This window comes from Stegodyphus dumicola, chromosome X1 (assembly GCF_044657685.1).
Source record: "Stegodyphus dumicola isolate Sdum_Otavi_A_Nest chromosome X1, ASM4465768v1".
Taxonomy (NCBI): Eukaryota; Metazoa; Arthropoda; class Arachnida; order Araneae; family Eresidae; genus Stegodyphus; species Stegodyphus dumicola.
Window position 1 is genome coordinate 37,346,988 of NC_140780.1, and position 25,516 is coordinate 37,372,503.

At 31.9% G+C, this 25,516-nt stretch overlaps 2 protein-coding genes across 5 annotated transcripts in view; one reads left to right on the plus strand and one right to left on the minus strand.

Annotated features, from left to right (window-relative positions):
- The window catches only part of LOC118182303 (uncharacterized), a 495,450-nt gene extending 483,338 nt beyond the window's left edge, over positions 1-12,112 (plus strand). For all 4 annotated transcript variants that reach the window (XM_085807736.1, XM_085807739.1, XM_085807738.1 and 1 more), the window contains 7 exons: positions 202-330; positions 579-704; positions 801-929; positions 3,224-3,352; positions 4,961-5,086; positions 6,683-6,817; positions 11,641-12,112. In XM_085807736.1, the coding sequence (XP_085663862.1) occupies positions 202-330; positions 579-704; positions 801-929; positions 3,224-3,352; positions 4,961-5,086; positions 6,683-6,817; positions 11,641-11,690 (824 nt within the window). In that variant the 3' untranslated portion in view covers positions 11,691-12,112. The remainder of the gene's footprint in view (positions 1-201; positions 331-578; positions 705-800; positions 930-3,223; positions 3,353-4,960; positions 5,087-6,682; positions 6,818-11,640) is intronic.
- Positions 12,113-20,880: 8,768 nt separating this feature from the next.
- Positions 20,881-25,516, minus strand: part of LOC118182316 (uncharacterized) — a 224,627-nt gene continuing 219,991 nt past the window's right edge. The window contains exon 10 of the mRNA XM_035351660.2: positions 20,881-24,191. Coding sequence (XP_035207551.1) covers positions 23,985-24,191 — 207 coding nt within the window. The 3' untranslated portion in view covers positions 20,881-23,984. The remainder of the gene's footprint in view (positions 24,192-25,516) is intronic.

Genomic DNA, 25,516 nt, shown 5'->3' on the forward strand with positions numbered 1-25,516 from the left:
CCTTCAGCGAATGCCTAAAGCGAAGCCTGTCCCTATTTTTGAACTATCTGCGTATAAAATGAAAGTTTCCATCCGTAGGATATTCGTGAAACTAATTCCTGCCATCATTATTTGCGGAGCGAAGAAAATTAAATCTGTGTTTTGTCTAGTTCGATGATTTTACAAATAAAACTTATGCATATATTCTTTCTTGCACTGTAGAATGTCCTTCAGGATATCATGGGGATCTTTGTCGAAGCACATGCCAGTGTCAAAATGGAGCAACTTGTGACCCAGAAACAGGAAAATGTATTTGCCCATCAGGTTATACCGGAAATGCATGTGACAAAGGTGAGCGTTTTTCATTAAAATCTGAAATCATTTGATATTATCCTAATTAAGTTAAGAACGAAATTTTAGTTTAAGTATCGTCTGAGATAAAGCAGTTAAGTTCTAAGCATTTAACCACATTTTCTTTCATTAGTTAAAAATTTGTAAAATACAGAATACCATTTTCAATTCATAAAACTTATGAATAGACTATAAAAAATGTTTTTCTGTAAAATGTTTTATGCTGAAATTTCTTCAAATTTAATTAGCCTGCCCACTGGGAAAGTTTGGTGAAGATTGCCAAAATGATTGCAAATGTTCAAATGGTAAATGTGATCCTAAGACTGGTAAATGTCTTTGTCCGCTTGGTACAACAGGGAATAATTGTACAGAAGGTACCTTGAATTTTATATAACACATTTTTTTTACGAATAATATTCTATTGCATCAAGATATTGATTTCGCTTACTTTTTATTGTTAAAATTTTCAGCTTGCCCTCACAATTTCTTTGGGCCGAACTGTGATCTAGAATGCCACTGCAAACATAACGCATCTTGTGATCCTGTAACTGGTTGTTGTAATTGCCCTAATGGATATATCGGAGGACTTTGCCAATACGGTAATTATATTTTAAAATTTCATTTAGTTAATGATTACTTTGCTGTTCAAATGAAGAAGAATTATTGCTTTAATGTTGTTTCAAAGTTTTCAGTCTTATGTATTATCTTATCCCTAAACTCAATATAGCTTCTTCCTTTCTTTTTGCTTCCTTCTTTGCATAACTAAGTTGTACTTTGTTACTTCTGATTCCTTTCATTTTTTATATTATATATGTAAATTTAAAAAATATGTAAATTAAAAATCCTAGCTTTAATTCTTAATAGCTCCTTAAGTCTCCTATTTAACTTGGTTATTTCCTTTTCTGTCCTGAAGACAGTAACATGATTTTAATAAATTTCTCTGAAGTGCGTCATTTCATAATTAATGCCTGTCATGTAATTCTTATACAATTCTAAAGGCGCGGGTACTTACATAACGCTTCAGCTAATAGTAATAGTAAAATTCGAGAATTAAAATCTTAATTATCCGATACGATTAATGTGAATATAACTGAATCATTCTTATCTAGACTTTCTAACTGGGAACTTCGAATTCCTTTTTTGCTTGCTGCTTTGCTAAAATGCAGCCACTTATCTTTCTTTCATCAAGTAGATATATTATTATAAAGATATAAAAAAGCGTAAATTGATAAAAAATAAGCGCAGATTGCTCTAATTAAGCTCTACATTTTATGCTCAAGAATGTGTTTGTCAACAAAGTAAAGAAGCATTAAACCGGGCACGATTAAAACTATATCTTTATGCAGCAAGCATTAAAATCACGCATCTAACTCAATCAAGATCAACATCAAATTTTTCATCATATTATATATATGATGTTGTGGTTTTTGCGGGTGATGAAAACAGTACAATCTTCAGTCATGGTCGAGAAGACTGTTGCTTAGATGACGACTGGTACGAAAACTAGAACCGGCTTGATTGTTAAAACATCATTTTTATTTTTGCACGGGAATAATTATTCAGAAATACATTTCTGCTTAAAACTGGTGCAACACTAGGAGTGCTAAGCGTGCCCCACAATTTCGATATACGCAGTTTACATTTTAGATATTAAAGAATTTAATTAATTAAAGACATTAAAGAAAGACGAAGCGAGAAACGTGGTTTCCTCAAGCAGCAGCCGGAAAAAAAAAATGCGCACTTACTTCGGTCTTATTTATAGCCGGAAAGTTTTTGTGTTAATCCTGAGCAACTATTGGGATGTGCTGCAGTGTAGAGAAGTTGCAGGGAAAGAGTGAAGTAACATATGGTTTTTTTTTTAGGTTATTTGCAGAGGGGCGCAAAATAGTGCAATGCGTATCTTTGAAGCGGGACTGTGTTTCATTAAAATTGATAAATTCGAAGATTTATTGCCATTTGATTCCAATTAAGTTTAACAATTTTGTTTCATACTTTATATTTTATAACTATCTGGGTAGGTATATTCCAGACTGACAGAATAAAAATTTCAGAAACAACTACCAGTAGCCCTCAGAATGTAATTAGGTATTTGTAGTCAGAATTTAAGACTCAGGTTATTAATAGTTTAAGACATAATACCCCGAGCATGTTCATTAGGAGGGATTAATTAATATCTCCTAATGAATTAATATCTTAAGCTGTAAATTCTGATTTTCTCTCAGATTGAGGAAATTTCTTTTAGTTTTAGAAAAACATTTTAGCTTATCCATCCTCTTGGTAAAATATTTTAGAACTATTTCTTCTTTATCAAATCTGAATTAAAAATAAAAAGAGGCAATATTAAGTTAACCAATAATGCCTAAAAATAAAAAGAGGCAATATTAAGTTAACCAATAATGCCTAATCGAATTTAATTTTAATTTTAATTAAAGATCTTTCTTAATTAGATTCACATATAAACAATCAAAAATGATATCCAAAAAGTATGCTAATGCTTTATATTTATAACTTTCCTTACACTTGTAAGGAATTTTCTCCTTCGCGTGTGTTCGTGATGTAATTGGAAGAACTTCTGTCTAGCGATGGGAAGGCCTGGAGACACGAAGAGTAATCTTCACCAAGTCTACGTGTAGACTACACGAAGAGGAGTCTTGGAGCCTTAAACCTTCATGCTTCCTGCTTCGACAAACCTAATAGCTCTCTATATATATTATAATAAATTACATATTTGATCTGACTATGTAACAATTTTGTGTCTGAAAGTAACAATTTTGTGTTGTTTTATGAACTTCTGGCATTTCAAATATCACTGCAGCAAAAAGGTAGTTGAAATACTTCAATAACTTTTCATTGCTCATTTAGCATTCCTTAAGGCGTACTTTTTTTCTTCCAGAATGTCCCGAAGGATGGTTTGGAAAGTCCTGCGAAAGACAATGTGATTGTGCAGGTACTGCCACCTGTCACCCTGTTTCAGGTGTATGCAGCTGCCCAGCCGGTCAATATGGTATTAAATGTGAGAAAGGTATTGAAGAGATCAATTAAAAAACTAATTTTTTACGTACTGCTTTTTTCCACTTAGTCACTCCAATATTTTGTTATACATATACACTGCTCAACAAAATTAAAGAAATAGGTGATTTAACGAGAACTTATTGTTGCTAGTAAATATGCAGCACAACGTAAAAAATCTACTTGTGAAAAAGTGCAAAAGAATAAAAATTCGAATAGATGAAAAATCATGTTTCGATATAAACAAGGATTATTTTACAATGAGCCATTCGATGAGGTCTTAGAAATTTTTCCTCATTTTTCAAGAAGGCCATTTTGCAACCGAATGTGCGTCAATGGAGATTGAGACTTAGCAGTAATGCGAGCGCCTGATGTATCGCAAACATCGAGGCCCATCGGACCGAGCAGTATGTCTGCCGCTCCATACGTTCGATTTTCTCCTTCAAGTCTCTGGTTCAAGTGTTGAATGAGTTTGGGCATTGTCAAGCCTAATAAAGGCTAAATCCGCGATGGCAGCTCTATAAGGCTTGCCAATAATCTAAAAATGTCTTCCATATGTCTGTGAGCAGTTAGCGAACAGTTATGAATGATGCAGAGTTCAATACATCCAACTAATCTTATCCTTGCCAAAAAAAAAGCACTCTTTCTCCAAGAAAACGTGATTTTTTTTAAACTGTATTATGTGCCATGATCTCCGCAGATCAGAATTTATCGGTTATCTGGTTCTAGGCTAAATCTGGACTCGCCGGAGAAGGGATTGGTTTGGTTTATGTGATTACGGCAAAGCGTCGAGTGCTATTTGCCTAAGAGGAGGGATGCCTTCATGGAGGACTTTCTAAAGGAAACTGGCTCTTGTACATGTTATACATGTCTCGGAGATGGAAACATGATCCTCGATTACAGTTTTCTTTAATCCTGTTTCTTCGAGTCCTAAGACGCTGAGAGGCCATTGGAACAAAAAGGACATGCCTATGCGCTTATAATATTTGTGTGTGAAAGCATCTGCGAATTTATTCGTATAGAAATTCTTCTTTTGGTTTCCGTTAAAAGTTGTTTTTGCATCTGAGTAGCATTTTGGCACTTGTTCTGAAAGGCTGTTGTTAACAAATAACAGTCTGGTGGTAGCTCGTGAGCTGCCTTCACCAGGACGTTGTCGGACACTTCCCGTCTCTTTGAACGAAATGCACAAGCATACAGTTATATTTCGACTCACTTCAGTGACAAACGTAATTATCTCTTAATTTTCACAGGATTATGTCTTGTTTTTTGGCAATTTGGATTAATTCGACATGCTAACGAGAAACAAACGTAAAAAACTACTTCTCCTGAAAGGAGCAATATAAGATTACATTTCAGAAAGAACTATCCGTTCATGTGATTTTTGCATGGAGGTCAGGTTTGACTTCCTTGTCCGTAATTTGAGTTTTGAACTGATTTCTGTAACTGTCTTTTTATTACCTGAAGGGATATTTTGCTAGTTCAGTATAGCTTTACTCAGTTTCTTTGGATAAAATAGTTTTAAAAAAAAGCCCTCTCTAATTTTGTTGACATATGTATATACTAATGTCATTTGAATAGAAATTTCTTTTCAATACTGATTGCATCCATCAATATCTTTTAGCTTGCTTACCAGGATTTTATGGACACGGTTGCCAAGAAGAATGCAACTGTGGAATTCATCCTTGTGATCCAGTGACTGGAATTTGTAATTGTCCTCCTGGATTTAGTGGACCACGATGTAATGAAAGTAAGATACGACTTTCACACTTAAAATAAAACTAACATTTTTCTTTATGGCTCACAAATATGAAAACCTGAAAAATCTCAATGCTATAAAATATTCAAAATGTCAACTGTGTAAATTATGCTAATGAATATTCAGATATTATTCATCTGATATGACGATTTAGGGAATAAATGTTATATTTTTAAGCTAAATTGAAAACAACCCTTGTTAAAATAGCTTTCATTGTACATGAGACCTGACCAGAAATCTCCGCCTACATTTATTACATATGAAGAGAGGATAAGGATTATTTACAGTAGCTCTTAAGTAAAAAATTTCATCAAATTAGATATAGATATTAACTTTTCTTTTAAAGCTTTCCCTTCTTTTAATATTTAAGTTATACCAATAAAATAATAATTATTTATAACAGCTCTTTTAAATTTTTACAATTTCATTATACTGCATATAAATGTTGATCTGCCTTATGCTTTTCCCCTTCTTATATAAATTAATTTATTCCTGTAATATTCCGCAGAATTGTTTGAGCTACGCAATAATCTGGAATGTTGTTTTGTACCTACGGCATCGTAACTTACTCTCTCAGTTATTGTGCGGGTTGAAAGTCCATTAATTGTTTGAGCTACGCAATAATCTGGAATGCTGTTTTGTACCTACGGCATCGTAACTTACTCTCTTGGTTATTGTGCGGGTTGAAAGTCCATTAATTGTTTGAGCTACGCAATAATCTGGAATGCTGTTTTGTACCTACGGCATCGTAACTTACTCTCTAAGTTATTGTGCGGGTTGAAAGTCCAATAAATCAAAAGAGAAACAATTTACTTTTCCCATCGCTCCTCCTTCCTTCATTATGGTTATAAAAACAATAATGAAAGACGCTATAAAGTCTAATTTTTTTAGGGAGCATACACTATAGACCTTAAAATTAACCATTAGTTGAAAAACAAATAGATAAACCTCACAATGTTTTTAAATATGCAACGAGTACATGTGACACTATTGTCGTAAATAAAACAGCTGACATTTCTCAATAGGCATGACATTCTGATGCTTCAAGGTAAAGCTTAGGAATATGTCTTACAATAATAATATAGAACATTAATAAGTTAGGATATGAAATTCTTCATACCCTGCCCTTTGTCCGGACATTCACAAAAGGATTATTATTTGTCTCGGTTTTCTTTAAACAGGAAAGAACCCTCCATCAAATCACAGATTTAGGGAAGGTTTAGAAAGAAAATTCCGTAATGGTCAGCCTTTTATTAAAAATGAGATTCTGCATGTTTGCATGAACAACTCTAAAACATAGTGATAGAAATGTATTTATGCCAATAGTAAACTATTTTGATTAATCATGTATCATACAGATTGCTCCTGTTTTATGCTTCTTTCCTGTGCGCTGAAGGAATCAACTATTTCTATTGCTATAATCTAATATTTTTACATTTTCTGTAACAAATAAAATTTTACGGAGCGGAATCAACAAAACTATTACCATAGCGGTAGTTATATTAGAGATCAGAGTTCAAAATCTTAATTCTTACTTATGATTTATATTCAATTATTTTTAAGTATTAATTTTTTATGTGTATGTAGCTTGCAATATTGGAAAGTATGGACCAGGATGCGGGCTGCGATGCGAGTGTCAACATGGAGCAACCTGCGACGCAATATCTGGAAAATGTTCCTGCCCTCCCGGATGGATGGGATCCACATGCAGCGTTGAAGATGGTACGGAATTAATTTTTCCAGCATTTATTGATGAAAGTTAATTTTTGTCAAATCAAAACTAAGCGTTTTATTTTTATTATTTCTAAGAATTTTATTTTCAATAAGGATCTAAAAGTTTAGAGATGAAGTCAATTCATTTGATAGTCGTAAAGTTACTGATAGCTTAAAATAAGTACTCAGTTATTTATTTTTATCATGACATTTTGGGGGTGGCAAATATTTAGAGAATGACTGAGGAGTTATATTTTAGATGTAAGTCCACATTTTCGAAAGAAAACAAAATGTAATCCAGAAGACGGCGCATTAAAAAAAATAATATAATAATAAGAATATAAATAATTAAAGGACAAAATTTATATATATTTTATTAATAATTAATTTTGTTTCTTTGAGTTTTCATTTATTTATTTTAACTAAACTTACTGTCACAAAAGAATAAACTTCGCTTTCCTTCTAAAATGCCATTTGTATTCAAACAAGGTACAACAGAAAAATTGAGTACCTCCAATGTAGTGCGAAATTGCGCAAGGCTATCTAAACGTGGAATTTCTAACAGGAAGACTCGGATAGTTTACTTTTAAACTCAGCCAACTGAGGTGGTACGCGGTGAAACATAAAACCACCACCCTCTGTTCACCCAAAACTATATCAACGCACTTCCTTCAAACCAATGTAAATGTACGTTTAGTGGCAGACCCTGTATGACCATGTATGTATAGTGTTACTATCAATAAACTTCCGATGCGGTCTTTATTGGAGGGTGTGGCTCAACTAGGTACTTGCGGATACCCGATTTGTCATAAAAAGCCGTCCGTGTGTCCTATCTTGCATTCACCTAATCACCTGATCCCCTAGCACCAACCACTCGAGAGAACTTTCGGCTTGCCGTGCATTCCGACTGTCTCTTGCTACACATACTCTATACACTTATAAACACCCATGCCTTCTCAGGAATTCGAACTTGAGCCCAACGAACGATAGTGCAGCTACAAGTACCAACTTCTATACCGATCGGAGAAGCGATGGTAGCTTAGTAGCTGAAAATGCACTCTTCAGCCTGTACTAATGCTGGTAAAATAAATATGCTTGATCACTTGATGCCAGAGAACTAATTAATGAACGCTTGGTACATTGTCTGGAATAGCAATGAATAATAACTTAGTAATATGAATCAGGTTTGCTCATATTTAGCAATGAATTTATAAACTTTCAGATATTTGGTGAAACAATGGTCAACACTATTTAACCTTGACCATACATTTCGTCTAATGTTGAATAGCTTTTGGGATGTTCATATGATGGATGCTTTCGTAGAAGTGCAATGCTCTTAAGTTTTCCTTTAAATTAATCTCGTATATTTTCCCATAATATCACTTCACTTTGAGGAACAGAAAAATAATCCACAAAATGCCAAATCTGGCAAGGAAGGGAATGATTAATGCACTAGCAGACAATTGCTAGGACGAATGACAGTAGCAACGACAGCAATCACAAAATGAAAGGCAGGAAAATGTGGAAATTAGCATAAGTGCGGAAGACATGTAGTGCGCATGCAAATTTTGGTTTGCCGAAGTTGTTCGCCACTTTATAGCGCTGATAAGAGGTATAACGGATTTGACGCGTATTGACTGTTGTTGTTCAAAAGCAAAATTTAACGGGAAAAAAATCAACTCATGAACTTTTGTGTTGTCTTCCCGACATCACTTGGATGATTTTTCGCGTGCCCGTAATTGGCACGATTGAAGAAAGGCAAAAAATAGCAGATGTTGTTAAGGAGTTCGACGTCAGCCACAGTGTTGTTTCAAGACTTTGAAAATCATTCAGACAAACGGAATGTGTAGCAAACGCGACGGGGGATGTCGTGTTCGCAGTAAGACGCCTGTAGAAGTTAGGTACCTAATGATATCGAGAAAAAGAAACCTGCGCAACACATCTACTGAGGTATCAGATCAGTTATTTGCTAATCTTTCGGAAAACTGTAACTAGACGTTTGTATCAAGGAGGACTATACGTCCGCCGTCCTGTTGTGCGCATGCCATTTCCTAGACGTCACCGTTCCGCCCGTTTGCAATGGTGTCGTCAGCATCACATTTGGAAGGAAGGTGAGTGGGCTTGTGTACTGTTATTAGATGAAAGTAGGTTCAGTCTCTCGTCTGTTTGTGAATGACAACTGATGTGACGTGAAAGTAGTACTTCATATAATTCGGCAAACATACAGGAAAGGGAGTGATATCCTATAGTTTGTCTATCATAAGAAAAGCTCTCGCCAGTTAGTCTGCAGCTGTCTGTTGGCGTAAAAACGAGCCTTGAAGCATTTTCGATACGGGTGTCTTGAAGAGGAATGATAAACTCTTTTACCCTCAGCAAACAGTCGCCTAAAACAAAATAACAATAAAGCAGCCCTTAGTTCGCCCCTGTTTGAAATATTCCTCAGCCCTGTTGCTATAGCGGGACAGTGTGGCGTGAGCTGTTCTTCTGGTAGACAGACAGTACATGTAGTGTCATGGTAGGAGCTGGCCGTACATCGCTCTATGTGCTTTCAACTGGGACTATGACTGGCCAAGTATACATTAAGGATGCTGTGCTGCCTCATGTTCCTCCATGGTGACCATTTCCAGTATTGACATCCTTACGTCAGAATGCCTGCGGACGGAAATTGCATTTTTTTACACTTTTACGTATTCAGCATAATATGAACATTTTTCAGCCTTTTGAATTTCAGAGCACATTAAATTATCTTTATTGCTATATCCTAGTATTCTGGCATTATTTTATTTCACTTGGCATCCAACTGTGATCCGTCCTTAAAAATTGTCCACCAGTGTAAACGTCATACCTTTCTTTCCATTGTGTAGGGTAAATAAATTCGTTACCTGGTCATCATGATCCTGTCTTTGTCGAAATGAATAAGTATTTTATAAAATCAATATAAGGTTGATTTTTGAATAATGTAACATATTCATATTTTTATAAATGCTTGAATAAAATTATATTAACCTGAATATAATTCGATCTCTGGGCACGTAATGGTTAGCTTAAGCAGTTGTAACCTGGAAATTTTGTGGCACAACATGTAAAACTGTTAAATCTGAATAATAAGATTTTTTTTTTTTCAACAAGGAGTATAACACAATGGATAATGAAAATAATGTAACTTGTATAATGAAACAAGAAAGAACTCTCATTTCTAACTATCTCAGAACCTTTCTCACTGAATAAAATTCGTCAATCATAGTTATGTACGTCACCGAAACAGCAGTGGCCGAGTAACATATTAGCAATTCTTTTGGATTCTGTTTCTGTCAATACAATTAATTAGCTACAAGGAAGCTTCGTGGTTTTCAACATACATAACACGATGGTGAGCGGACCATGCCTTAGAATATTCTCCCCAAAGGTAACCTTCCTTTTTGAAAGAAAATCTTCGAGTATTTCTTCATATTTAATTAATCCCATCCAACCGATCAAATGAATTTATTAAAGTTTACGAATGATTGCACATCGTATATTAAATAAAACTTTTTGGTATTTGCTAAGCATTTCCTTTTATTGAGCTCCCCGTCGCCTATTAAGAAGTGAAGCAAAAGTTGCATATTGTTCCTTAGGCTCGTTCAGTTGTGATACACATCTCCGTAAAAGGCGAAAGGGATTCCAATAAAATAAAATAAATGCATTAAGAACTACTATCTACACAAACTTTTGCAAAGCAAGCGAACCTTTAGATGTCTTCTTTGAAAGTTCTAGAAGACTCTTGTGCTGTTTTAATAGGAATAGAAACTAGCTGCTTACCTTGTATTTCACATTTCAAATGAATTATCTACACACCGTCCTATTCTACCGTGTGTGTGACAATGGTTTCTTCTTGGGCCCCCCATATTCAATATTTATGTGGATGACATTCCACAAACACCACACTTGCAAGGTACACTAATGACACAGCAATCATTGCTCAAAACGCATTTCTTAGTCCATATATCCAATATTTACAAAACTACATTCAAGCTCTTGAGACATCTGGCTAAAGGCATAGAAAATTACGGTCAAAATCGATAAAACTGTTGTTACCATATTCAGTCCGAAGTGGAAAACCTCAAGTTTTATGGGAATATTCTTCTATGGAGATTCCAAATCTCTTATTTGGGGATGATCCTCATGAATTCTTTCACATGTATTAAAAATGGTTCAGTTACGAATATATTACTACCACTTCACCTAGAATTTTCATGATAACCAAAGGAAAATTAATAACTCATAAATTAGAATTTCTAGCTACAACTACAACTACAACAATTCTGTAAACAGCAAGAGGCCAAAGGCCATTCCCTATCTCCAAACAATTGTTTAATAAACCTTTTCATGTTCTATACTTTTTATTATTATCTTTTGTGTGTAATTCATCCTTTACTTATCACCACTTACTAGCTTCTGCTTTAAAAACTATTAGAAACTTGCAATCTCTTGACGTTTTAAACTCATTGTTTGCATATTACATCAGTTACTCATTGGTTAATTGGCAATCCCAATTGTATTCATTTCGGGATACGGCCTCGTGACCGGGAACCCACGTGTTTAACACCATTTCACCCATTAACTTTCAGACCCACACACGAACATTTTTTGCAAAGCTAGTTTTATGGAATTAGTGCAGGTGGTCGGTTTTCTGCACTATTTCGTACAGTTGGGCGACACTACCTTTGCTGTTCACTTCTCATCGACAGGAGGTGAGAGTGCCTGCCCAGGACATTTTTATTACTACCAGTCAGGTCCAGTAGCTCATTCGTAAAACTTCAGAAATTCATACTTTTTTTTAATATTTCTTACAGGATCACCTGCTGCAGTTGCAGAGAGTGAAATTGCCAATGACATCAGTTAAACAAATGAGCTTATGAAACATTTTGAAAAGAACTCTTTAGTTCAAGTCATCATTATAAGCATTTATAATTATGCTGTGCTTATGGCTGAAAGCCAAGGTATGTCAACCAAGGAAGAAGATTATTTCTCAGGAAAATACACAGCATCTCAGCATTTTGGAAGACAACTTCTCAGGAGAAAGAAGTAAAAATAGGTGATATGGATCATGAAATAATAACTTAACTTACTTTTCTGATTGCAAATTACTTCATAAAAAAAAACACTACATTTTGCTGTGTAAAATATACAATTTCTTTTTATTTATAAGAATTATTGCATTCTTTTGTCAAATATTGTCACATTTTGCTTTGTGAATACAAATGAAAGTGCCATTTAGCAAATTATGTGTATTATTTTGATCTTTAAAAATTTGATGTACTTGTATTTCAAGTTGAGATAAATTTCTTGCACCTGAATTATTACACTATATCAAGTTATTCAAAAATATTTAACAAGAAAAATGCATTTTTCCACTATGTAGTCAGGAATTAGGATAATGAAATTTTTATGCTGTATTACAGCATCAAACTATGTAAAATGCATCTTCAGGAGTGAAAATGAAATCATTGGCAATATTAAGGAAGATAATAATTTTGCATTATACCCTGAAGGTGACTTGATTCCTTTCATATGGACAGATAATTTCTGTGTCAAGAATTAAATACTATAAAGCTAGTTGATAAATTAATATATTTTTATAAAAGGTTCATTATGGTGAAAGTATGAATAATAAGTACTATTAAACTTGTATCTTTAGATATTCACCATACAACATTCTTTTCAACAGTTTATTCCAGTTGCACCTAAATATTTTGAAGCATAGGTAAAGTATAATAAGCATTAATTTAAAAAAAGTTCAATATGTATAAAAATATGATGTAAGGTTCTTTCAGTAGAAGACGATTATAAGCTATTTTATATTAAAAAATATCTACAGAGAAATGAAACCAAATATCAACACATATGCTTAAAACTCAAACTTAAATGGCTACATAAAAATATGTGATATGTAAATGTGAAGGTATATTTAAAGGAAACAAACTCAATATTAAGTAGACTTTAATAAAAGAGAGATATCACAAAAAACAACAGAGCTAAACATTGCTCATTAAAAGAGAAAAGTCTGAAAACATTACAGTCTTTGTTGCAAAGGCCAACAGTACACAACATATCAAATCCGAAATCCATCAAGAGACTAAATTTATAACTTCCATCATTATTTACATTTCTGGATTTCATTTTGAAAACAAAATGTTAGCACAGTAACCTCAGCTGGAAAACAAAGCAACTTTATGAGTAGGTCAAAGACTGAATATAAATTTAAAATTTACTGTTGTTAACACATATTTACTTCATTAGTCATGAGTTGATGAGATTATTTTTTTAAAAAATGTAAATACTCAAAAGAAGAACAAACTAAAATCAATGATTTAAGTTTTATAGGAAGTTTGATAATTCAGATTTTATAGTGACTAGGTAGAACTGACTAAGTAAAAATTGTAATGCTCTGAATACTGTAAACAATAAGCCCATTTACTGCAAAAGAATCATCTGAAAGAACACTGCTAAGTCAAATTATTTTAAAGTCAAACTCTTAAATACTCATCAAATATCGAATAAATACATGACTATAGATTCCTTATTGAAGTTAATTTTCACATACCAGACACACGCTTTTTTTAAATCTCAGTGACTTCACATATACAGTAATAAATATGCTTGTAAGCACACATAATATGTCATTACAAACATCTACAATACACAAACAACAACCATATTTTTAAACATATTATTCCACAAAACAATCAGATCTGTAAACATTTTGTTGCACAAAACATTCAGGTCAGTACACATTTTATTCGATAAAACGATCAGATCTCAACAACCATATTATTAAACATATTATTCCACAAAACAAACAGATCTGTAAACATTTTGTTCCACAAAACATTCAGGTCAGTACACATTTTATTCCATAAAACAATCAGATTGCAACAACCACATTATTAAACATATTATTCCACAAAACAATCAGATCTGTAAAGATTTTGTTCCACAAAACATTCAGATCAGTACACATTTTATTCCATAAAACAATCAGATCTATAAGCAGTTCCACATAACAGTCAGATCGGTAAACATTTTGTTCCACCAAAAACATTCAGGGCAGTACACATTTTTTTTTCACAAAACAGTGGGTCAGTAAACACTTAGGTCAGTACATAATTAGATCAGCAAATGCTTTGCTTCAACAATTTGACACAGATCACAAGAGATTATTCATAAAAATTTCTGCAGTTTAAACAGCTCATGTAATCATAACATAAACACATATCTCTTGATTTATAATATTATAGATAGAATTTATCAAGCATTACAAAACTTCATTTTGCTTGACTATTCCAATCTATTATGAAAAATATATATTACCGATTTATAGGGCGGGATAAAATATTTAAGAACTGGCTCACTGCCTAAATAAGCAATAAATTAGACATTAAATAGCACCAAATTGCGTGAATAAAATAATAGAATTCAATTTTAACATACAGATCATCAAAATAAAAATGTGAAAAATTATGAGCTTAAATTTAATAATAATTATAAAAATGAAAAGATTATGCAGTAATCTCAAAATTAAAGCAAAGAAACTAAATGCAGTATTCTGAAGTGACATGTCATTATAATACTTGTTCTAGAATAATACTTGTTCTTGAGATTTTTCATGCTAAAAATGAATCAACTTCCAAACTGAATGATTAAAAATATATAAGATATTCCTAAAAAAACTGAAATATTTCCTTAAATTTAAGTTAACTATAATGACTAATTTTCGAAAGCTTAGCCAAAAAAAAAAAAAAAAAAAAATTCTTGAGCATGTCTTCCTGACCCAAATTGCACCTATCTATTATATATATGTTAATACCGCTTGCTTTTTTAAACAATGTTACATGAAAAATGTCTGCATTATATACAAAGGAATATCACAGATACCAAAATTAGAACCCCATCATTTAAGCTGCAAATGAATATCCATAAGTATTTTATACTCATATTTCACATTTGCATTCTGATCCAAAAAGAGGGATATATCAAAATGCAACAAAATTATATCAATACTCAAGTAGTATAATTGCAAAAACAGTCATTGACAAAGGAGGCTATCACTCAGTTTTGCTTTTGAATTTGATTATTAGTTTTGAAGGGGAAAAAATCACAATACATCTTTTATATTGATTCCGGTTCATACAGATTTTACCAAATGAGTAAAAGATAACTTAAAAGAACTATATGATTATTCTTATTATACAATGCTAAAATGGAACGGAAAGTTAAGATCTAATATATGTTAAAGAAAAATTGTAATTAATATTAATTATTGGAAGATTCATTTATGTAACCATAAAAAAAGAAAAGAAAAAGTTAACTTAATAATTTCATAGGATTGAAACAGCCTCTCCACAAAAGCAAATGAGAATGATCCACAAAAGCAAATGAGAAGTCATATTATGCCTTGCAAGTTCCCTTTATTCCTCTCTTCCAAACGGCACAGCCGATCAAAAATTCACCAGGAGTTACTGGCGAACCTATAATTTTTAGCCATCTCATCACTAAAATGATCACTTGAGTGCACCATAGGAGGCGAACAGTAGTCTGTCTCCTTGGGGGGGGGGAAGGAATTGAACGCATGCCTTCAGTCCTTTCCTAACAACCAGAATGCCGTAAGTGGCACTGTATTCAAAATTACGGAAATTAAATCATTCATATCTTTACAGCAAGCAACTGAAAGACTACTTTAATAAAGATCATTGTAGAAGAAATTTCAACATTATTACTGCCCTATAGCAAAGAAATGTTTTTCAGTGGATCCATTAAAATAGTAGGCAATAAATCTAATTGAAGGCTCAAAATTAAATGTGGAACCTGTGAAAAAAGACAATACTATTAAAAAAATTTCCATACTCTACTAAAATAAATAAAAATATAAAATAGATTGTACTCTTAAAAAAAAAAAAAAAAAAAAGAATATCCAAAGGCATTATTTTTGTTCAATGACAATAAATGAAATGTAGCCTTTGAATAATGAAACTCCTAAATCTTGATAGGATTATATATCTGAAACATCAGAGATTGCATATGAGAATAAACTTAAACGGCTACATAAAATGATAAATTACATCACTTCAAAAAATGATATGAGACTTATTGATGACATAAATATAGAACCTAAGGTTTTGAACAGCACTAAAAGAAAAATTTTGAATATAACTGATGTAACATTCTTGATTAAGAAAGGAATTTCTTTTTGACAGGGAAAACAAATTATATAATGACAATTAATTCAACAGGGGGAAAATATAAAAACTTTATGCTATTCCAGATATTATATTCTGCTTGACACAGGGCAATCAATCATCTCAGAAAAGATAAAGAAGGAAAAAAATTTACAAAATCAAAGTATGATCGGGAAGTTCTTAGAATAGATTTTTAACAAAATTATAAGAAAAATAAGTAAAATAAATTTGATTTATTTAATTTTTAAGTGTATTGGTTTTTGAATATCATTTCTTGATACTTATTTTTGAATATATGTAGTAATAAATGGAACAGATTGAAGAACTGTGAAAGGAAAGTTACACATAAGTAAAAATACAATTATAACAGTAATATTAGCACAAAATAATGAACAGATTAAAAAATACTTGTATGGATGAAGTTAAAATTATATGCAAGGGATTCCTGAAGTGCTAACCATATCTGTACAAATGTTGAATTTGTGAACATACACATTAATATCTCTACAAATGTAGGATGTATTAAATCAATTTTAACATCAAAACTTTAATTACTAAGTGAATAAATGCATATTTGTCACGTATTTCGCGAACCCATTTCCGAAAAATAATTTTGACGCAGTTCTGAAATAATACAGCATTACTTATATGAAAAGTTTACCCTGTTTTTCTTCACATACGTAACTTAAATACAAATTTGATTTTCAAAGAAACTCCTCACATGCATCCTCCCCAATATAGATAGAACTTAATGCTCTTTTATAATAAATTATATATAAATTACATACTTATCTACACATTCTTATTTGAGTTTTATACACATCTGCAACACATTTCTTTAATAATACAAATCCTTTATGTAGGCATACCTCCAAATGCAGACAACATTTAGGATTTTCTTTTTTGCTATTACTAAATTAGTTACTCATATAAACATTCTTATACACTTTTGATTCACTTCTGAAACAACTTAGCAACATAATACAGCTTTAGACTAGAAGAGAAACACGCTAATGTGACAATCAAAACCGTAAAAAACAACCTTATATTTAGCGTAGGTATAATGAGCGTAGGCACTGGCCGCCTACTTTTACTGAGCCAGGCTGTCTGATCAAGCATAAAGAAATATTAGCGAAGTTAAAATAGGGAGCGAGGGGCAAATGCACATTACGCTCAAAATCTGAACTTCAAATAATGGAAAGCAACCACTGAACGGATTTTTATACCCTCTGGTAGTACCAAGTGCGAGGAGGTAACGCCATCTATCGGCAAAAATAATTGAATTAAGACAGTAGAATTTTAAAGGCATTAGGAAGGACTGGATTGGACTTCAAATCATTAACTAAACTTTCTAAATCTTTGTGAATGTGAAAAGCCTCAAGAAAATCCAATTCGCCTATGGAAGAAGCCTTTTGGATGATTTTTGCAGACCCAAAATCAAAATTATGGTTAAAAGTCCAGCTATGATACGCTATTGAAGACTTGTTAATTTCCCCTTTTTTGACATAAGATTCATGTTCCTTGATACGAAACTTCAACGCTCTTTTTGTTTGGCCAATATATCTTAAACCACACTGACATGATATACTATAAATTCCCCAAGAATTCAAGACAGAAACGCAATCTTTTAGAATCGAAGGGTGAATTTTATTAATAGGGGAGAAACCGACTTGAAAATTGAATTTCTGGAGAATCCGTGCAATTTTATAGCTAACAGAAGGATAAAATGGAAGCACGACAAGGTCACTGATATTATTTCTAACAGTGGAATGTCTTCTTTGATGGGAATCTGAAAATTTTTTGACGGCTTTATCAATAATCACGGGAGAAAATCCACGGTCAATTATTTGAGAGCAGTTGCGATTGACCGTGGATTTTCTCCCGTGATTATTGATAAAGCCGTCAAAAAATTTTCAGATTCCCGTCAAAGAAGACATTCCACTGTTAGAAATAATATCAGTGACCTTGTCGTGCTTCCATTTTATCCTTCTGTTAGCTATAAAATTGCACGGATTCTCCAGAAATTCAATTTTCAAGTCGGTTTCTCCCCTATTAATAAAATTCACCCTTCGATTCTAAAAGATTGCGTTTCTGTCTTGAATTCTTGGGGAATTTATAGTATATCATGTCAGTGTGGTTTAAGATATATTGGCCAAACAAAAAGAGCGTTGAAGTTTCGTATCAAGGAACATGAATCTTATGTCAAAAAAGGGGAAATTAACAAGTCTTCAATAGCGTATCATAGCTGGACTTTTAACCATAATTTTGATTTTGGGTCTGCAAAAATCATCCAAAAGGCTTCTTCCATAGGCGAATTGGATTTTCTTGAGGCTTTTCACATTCACAAAGATTTAGAAAGTTTAGTTAATGATTTGAAGTCCAATCCAGTCCTTCCTAATGCCTTTAAAATTCTACTGTCTTAATTCAATTATTTTTGCCGATAGATGGCGTTACCTCCTCGCACTTGGTACTACCAGAGGGTATAAAAATCCGTTCAGTGGTTGCTTTCCATTATTTGAAGTTCAGATTTTGAGCGTAATGTGCATTTGCCCCTCGCTCCCTATTTTAACTTCGCTAATATTTCTTTATGCTTGATCAGACAGCCTGGCTCAGTAAAAGTAGGCGGCCAGTGCAACTCTGATTAAAAATCTAGTTATAACCACATGCAGTGCTGATAAGCACCACGTGTTTCTGTGATTCCTATTTTCTTCTTTCTATGTATTTCTTTCTCCTGATGAGGAGGGACCTTTAGCTGCCCTCGAAATCGATTGAGTGTTTCATTATACCTACGCTAAATATAAGGTTGTTTTTTACGGTTTTGATAATACAGCTTTGCTTATGTGAGTATTTTAAACTGCTTTTCTTTATTTGTAAGTTAAATATCAATCTGTTTTCATTACAATGTCCTCCATGCAGACATTTTCCCTTGAGATAATTTTAATAAATTACCTACTTACACAATTTTACTTGCTCCAGATGAAAATTAATTTAATTTTTACTTTAAAGTATACTGGTATAAATCAAGGTATTATTACCCTTTATTAACTAATGTGTTAAATACATGTGAATGACTTAATTGCATGCACAGAAATGTAATACTTATATGCATATAAATTCAAAGCTTCTGTTGAATTATTTATTTAATATATATAAATAAATAAAATTCTACATGCATAAAATTAAGTATGCCAAAAAGCAAAGTAAGATCTGTATAGCCTCTACTCAATTACTCTGTCAAGATCAAAAAAGCATTTGCAGTCAGAATTTAGTTTTTCTCCCTTCTAGTTATTTCAGCATACTTACACGTAACATTATTAATGCTATCATTATGATAGTGTTAATAGCATGATGACTGAATCTTAAATGATTCAGAAGAAAGTACAGAAATAAATGCTTATTTATGATGTTTCATCTTATTAAAAAGTAGCAAAGTAGCTTTGTATTACAATGCTCTTTTAACATTAATAAAAAAATAATAATATAATACACTTAAAATTTATATTTTAGGTTATCAAATGCATCTGCAGAAAGAGCAGACGAATACCTCACAATCTGTTTTACACTTTCCTGGCTTATCTGATAATTTATAAAAGTCGATATCACATTTAATGCTCTATAATATCAAAATATTACTGTAATTAATTTCTCTAGACTTCAAAGGTAACTTGGAAATCTGGCAAAGTCAACTAAACTTCATTAGAGTTAAAACAAAAGATCACTAGATGTTTAAGGTTTATGTTGTTATCTGTCATTTGCTCATCCTTTATAGCTGAATTATTGTAATATTTAACTAAATCCATCCTGTTACTCATCCAGTCCAATTTAACATCCTTCCATTAAAATTATTCATAATGCTAATCCAATTAAAAGGCATTTTATCACAGCACAGTTTATCAAAAATGTTGTAAGGTTCTTGTGAGTGAAACTGTAAACAGATTACAGTCATCTTGAGCACATTCATTGTAAAAGCATATAAATTTTAAGTAGCACATAACAAACTAACAAACACAATGTGCCAGTTCTGAATAAAATGCATGTTGCAACTTTACTTTTTATTTCCTGTTCACTTACTTCAGACATAAAATGCAATATTTTAAAAGATATCACAACATAAAAATTAGCTGCAGATTGAACCTCAAAACAATTACCAGTTTCTAATTTCTCAAGTGTTAATGCTTTCCTTAAATAAAAATTATGTATAGATATTTCTTGAAATTTACATTAAGTGTAAGAGGCTGATCAATTAAGTTTCAGGGATAAATCATGAAACATATTTAGCTATATAATTGCATTAAAATAGTGCTAGCAGTAATGCATAAATAATGAAGTGATGAAATTCTAGTAGCAAATATTATTTAATGAAAACTACTAATCCTTTAGCAGAGAAAAGAAATTTAAATACACACTGACAAGAAAGAACGTGAAATCAATCAGTATTGACATGCACAAAGTTATAAAATATGTAATATAAACAATGTCCAGAATTGCTATAAATAAAATACTGCAATATGACAGACAAGTCACACTATTAATTAGTAAATGAGATTTCTTAAAATGTAAAGACAATGAATTATCATACACAAATATACACAATATCATACACAAAATTTATCACTAAGCAAATATAGAATATTCATGAACATCTTTGAAATTTTTAAAAAATTACGCTTTATGACTTTTATGTGTTCTAACACTATCAATTTTAAATTGTGCCATTGAAAAATGGAACTTAGAACATATCTTGCAAGTTTCCCATTAAAATTTAAAAATTCTGCAGCTTATTTAACATGGAAAAGTAATACAATTTCATGTATAAAATTCAAAAGAAAATTCGTAAAAAACTAGTAAATGATCTACTTTAATTTTTTTTTTTTTTTTTTTTTTTTTTTTTTTTTTTTGAATTCTCTCACTCATGTTTAGTACTTGTTCTCTAAACATATTCTGCCTTTTTAAATAGTCATGTATGTTCAATAACACAAGCAAAAATGACAGAAACTAACATTACAAATCATAATCTTTTATACTACTTTTACAAGGTCTCTAAATTTATAGCTTATTATAACAATTAATAAATGTAATTTAAAATCAGTAAAAATATTGATAAATTTAAACAACAGAAGTTATATGTAAAAGTATCCAATACTCTACACATATAACACTACATCGTGTAGCGTCATTAGGATTTTTTTAGAGGCAGAAAAGATAAAAAATAGCAAACGCCTTTGCCGGGAATCGAACCACGGACTTCTGGAATACCGGCCCAGCGTGGTGAACCATTACACCACGAAGGACGCTAGGAAATTAGGAGAAATACCTTATAATCTATACAAACAAGACAGTATACAAACAAGACAGTACTTCTAAATATTGCCTCTAATGGCAATATTTAGAAGTTAGGAATACAGTCTCACAAATTACTATACGTTTAAAATGCAAATCAGAAAGTTGAAGAGCATCTGAATAAGTAACAATATTTCGCAAGATACTATAAACACTTATTTTTCTAAACCTGATTCCTGTCAACTGCATAAGCAAACATATAACAGTGATTGGACACTCTTCCTCCAGGTAAAACTGAGGTGAAAAGTGGAGATATTCGTAGATAGTAAACATTATTGTTCTGAGTAAAGGTAAAATGTAATGGCAACCTATTCAAACAAAGATTATTGCCAGATGGCTATGTGTAATACAAAATTTGGGAGAAATGCTAAGAAACCTGCATTGTTAGTATGACTTGCAATCTCCTACAAGTTGAACTTCCTCTGCATTAAACTGAAAGTCATGTAAACAATGCTTTTGCGTAAGATGATATTTTCGAAAAATAGCATTATAGCTTCCTATTTGCACCATTTATTTTAGAAAAATCTCGTGCTAACTTAATAAGACTGGATAATTTTATAATTTACAGGTTTCCAGTAACCTTTACATTTGCCCTAGATGGTACAATATTACCAAAGGCTAGGCTAACTTATAGTCCAAAACCAAGGACATGGGTTTGACTCCTGCGTGAGATTTGGTTACATATGTGCTGATTTTCTCTCTTTTTGCGAGTGTAATGGTGATCGTCCCTGTGGAGCCCAATCAGCCATGTTCTCAGTAATGAGTACAAGACGAATGCTTAACCAGCAAATGCCCAACCATTATAAAAAAAAAAAAAGTATCTCTAATAATTTCTGAGTCTGCTAACTTTTATGCTGTTAGGGAATGCTTTCATTAGTCTTATTTGGTACCGTGGTGTCTCTTTTCTACACCAGTATCTCATTTTTAGAGCTCAAGCTATCTTTATTTGAAATTATTTGCATGACTAAAGACTTTAGTGGGGCACTATGCATGTAGCTACATATCATGCAACTGAAAATAAAAAAAAAAAAAAAAAACTGCATAACAATTTATAAGGTATAGATACTTTCATTAAATACTTTCAAATTACAATAACTCAAGAAATTAATATTCTCTCTCTCTTCTCATTTACAGTTTGAATTAATTCCATATTTACTATTGATCTGTAAAGTAGAACTTTCACATTTATAATGACTGAAACAGCTGTTCAGTTTTATACAGAAATCATTTACAAGAAATGAGTTTTAAATGCAATGAAAATTTTTTTATAATAAATAAGTAAAAACTTTCATACTAAATAACTAAAAATTCCAAAATTAAAAAATTCACTATCATTTATTATACTTGGATTATATATTAATATATTTACGGTATGTTTAAATGTTTAAAAAAGCATCGGTCTCATTTGTTGCTTCATTGTTTTAGAATGCGTAACTGCTTTAGCAACAAACAATAGAAGTGGATATCACAGGCATCTTACATAAAGTCTGAATTAATGGACAAACTTTATGCACCAAATGTATATGTTATCGGCACTATGTGAAATACAGGAAATAATATCCATTCCGGACTTGAATAAAATACCTGGCTTTTCACACTGCCGGTAACACATACATAGAACTATCACAAAACTTAGTTAACATAATCATTTTCAAAATAACATAAACATATAATTTTTTATATAATGATAATCTTGAGGGAAAGGCAGAAACAACAGAGTAATGTTAAGTGTAGCATATATAAATATACGTTTTATGAATATCATATAAAATAAAATAGTAAATTTTAATAAAAGCAAAAATTCTAAGATGCCATTAAAGTTTCACAGAATAGCTTTATGAGTTTTATATTGGAGATCTGATATGTGATTCGTGACAAAAGATATTACTTTATTATGATAAAATTTCTATTTGTTTAAATATGAAAAATTTTAATTTTTTTATTGTATTCATCAATATAAAAAAATAGAAATTCTCAAAAATATTACAATAATTTAGAAAATAAATTCTAAAAACCCCCTATATTCAAATATTTACTTGAAATATTATAAAGCAATAAAAAATCATAGTTCAAGAACTTTACTTTTTCCTCAGAGTATAAATACATACATACAATATTATATATATATATATATATATATACAGATTTGAAAAACTTTCTTTTGATGAATTTAATAATATTGCAATGAGCATGCCATAACATGTGTCAGAAAAACAAACGAAATACAGAATTTTTAAGAATCAAGATAATACGCAAAAGAGAAAAACTTTCAAGCTATGTAATATATTGACAATCTTATGAGAGAAAATTTCAAATATATATAGGTATCAAAGTTATATATCAGTTGAACAAAGCTGCTTTACAGATTTTAATGAATTTAAACTAGGAATGTTAATACAAATCATTGAGAACAACTGGAAACTATTTCCTAACAGGAATTCTTCAAAAGCTCTTGCTCAAAAACACATGATGTAAACACATGATGAAAAACACATGATCATTTTAATATAAATGCAAATATCAGCAAAATTTTCAATATCTCAACATTCTTCTGCTAAAAGATATAATAAACCGTTTCAAACATTTGAACATTCTTCTGGTTAAAAATACAGCAAACTGTTTTAACCATTTCGATCGCCTAACACCTTCCTGAAATCAGACAACGTATCATAATCGGGATCTTCATTAATATCCACAAAATCTTCAGAGTCGTGATTCCTGAAAGAAGGATTCCACCTTGATAATGATAACGGACAAGGCAACAATTCTGGCATCACTGAATGATGTGTTATCAGCGCCGTTAACGTCCCAAATTCTTTAGTGAAGCCCTACAAAATAACAATAACTTCAATGTTTCTGATGAAATATACACAAATAATAGCGGTATTTCTAATACAAAATTTCTTTAATATGATTACACGAGAACCATCCGCATTACAGCATAATTACATAAAAAACATGAAACGAAATAATTTGGAAAGATGCAAACCAGGAAAATTATTATAAAAAATTTAGAACAGAAAATGAAGATAGCCAAAATTAAAATTCCCGTGAAAATTCTGAATTCCCCCCGCAAATCAACATTAGATAAGAAGAAACTCCAGAATCTTGGCTTAGATGCGAAATGTTTCTGATTAATTAAGTTACAATAAAGCTATAGCAAGCTAAAGCCCAAAGGGTATATGACAAAGTTCTAGCAAGTACTGACCCAAAGAGGGAAATCTGAGACAGGCTGGAAAAGGGGGGTGAGATCAACTACTCCAACGACAGATCTCATAAATATGTTCAGTAATATAACAAGTAGAACTATCAGAGTCTAGTTCTGATAGTACTTCAACAATTTCCATTCCAATCTTTAAATTCTCCGAAAGGGAGATTTCCTTCCTACAACTCTTAGAGAGATCTTTACGCTTTTTGAGAAGACTTAGTAGTTTCCTGTCTTTTAATATCGAGGTAAGTTTTTCAGTACTTTATGAAAAATTTTCTGTTCTGCTGACACAAATTGACGGGGCAGAAAGATTTCTTCTTTCTTTTCTAGTTTCTTTTTTCTTCTGGGCTCCATGAGTTTTGGAAACATAAGACATATTTTTGAGTTGCAGGGATGTTCTCTTTGACATCTGAGATAAGTTGTTTTCCCTTCTTTCGGTAACTTACAAGTCAAATGTGGTCTCGCACACTGAAAACAACTGAAGTGGTTGTAACCGAAGTGCAGGCACTTGGAGCAAATCCTAGGACGCCTTCCCAGCTTCAATTTCCATATGCGAATTTTTTCGACAGAAAGCGTTTTAACTTAATAAAATTTCCGTCTTTCCTCATTCCGAGAAATTTTCACAAAGAACATGGAAAGTTTTTCTACTGTACCTTCTTTCCTTCTAGAAAACTGCTTCACTTTGGAAACAGGTAATTTTAAATTCAGCAATTCTTCCATAATAGTCTTTTCTAAGGTTTCAACTGGAAGTCCGTACGCAATTGTTTTAATTGGAACGTCTTGAGAACCAATAAAATGCTGAAATGGATTTCATTCTTACTCAGTATGGCAGTAGCTTGCTCGTAATTCGCCGTACACGAAAAGAAAATCTTAATATATTCTTTTGTCAGAATTTCCTTAAAACTTTCGATCGCATTTTGTCGAAGAAGCTCTACTAAAAATTTC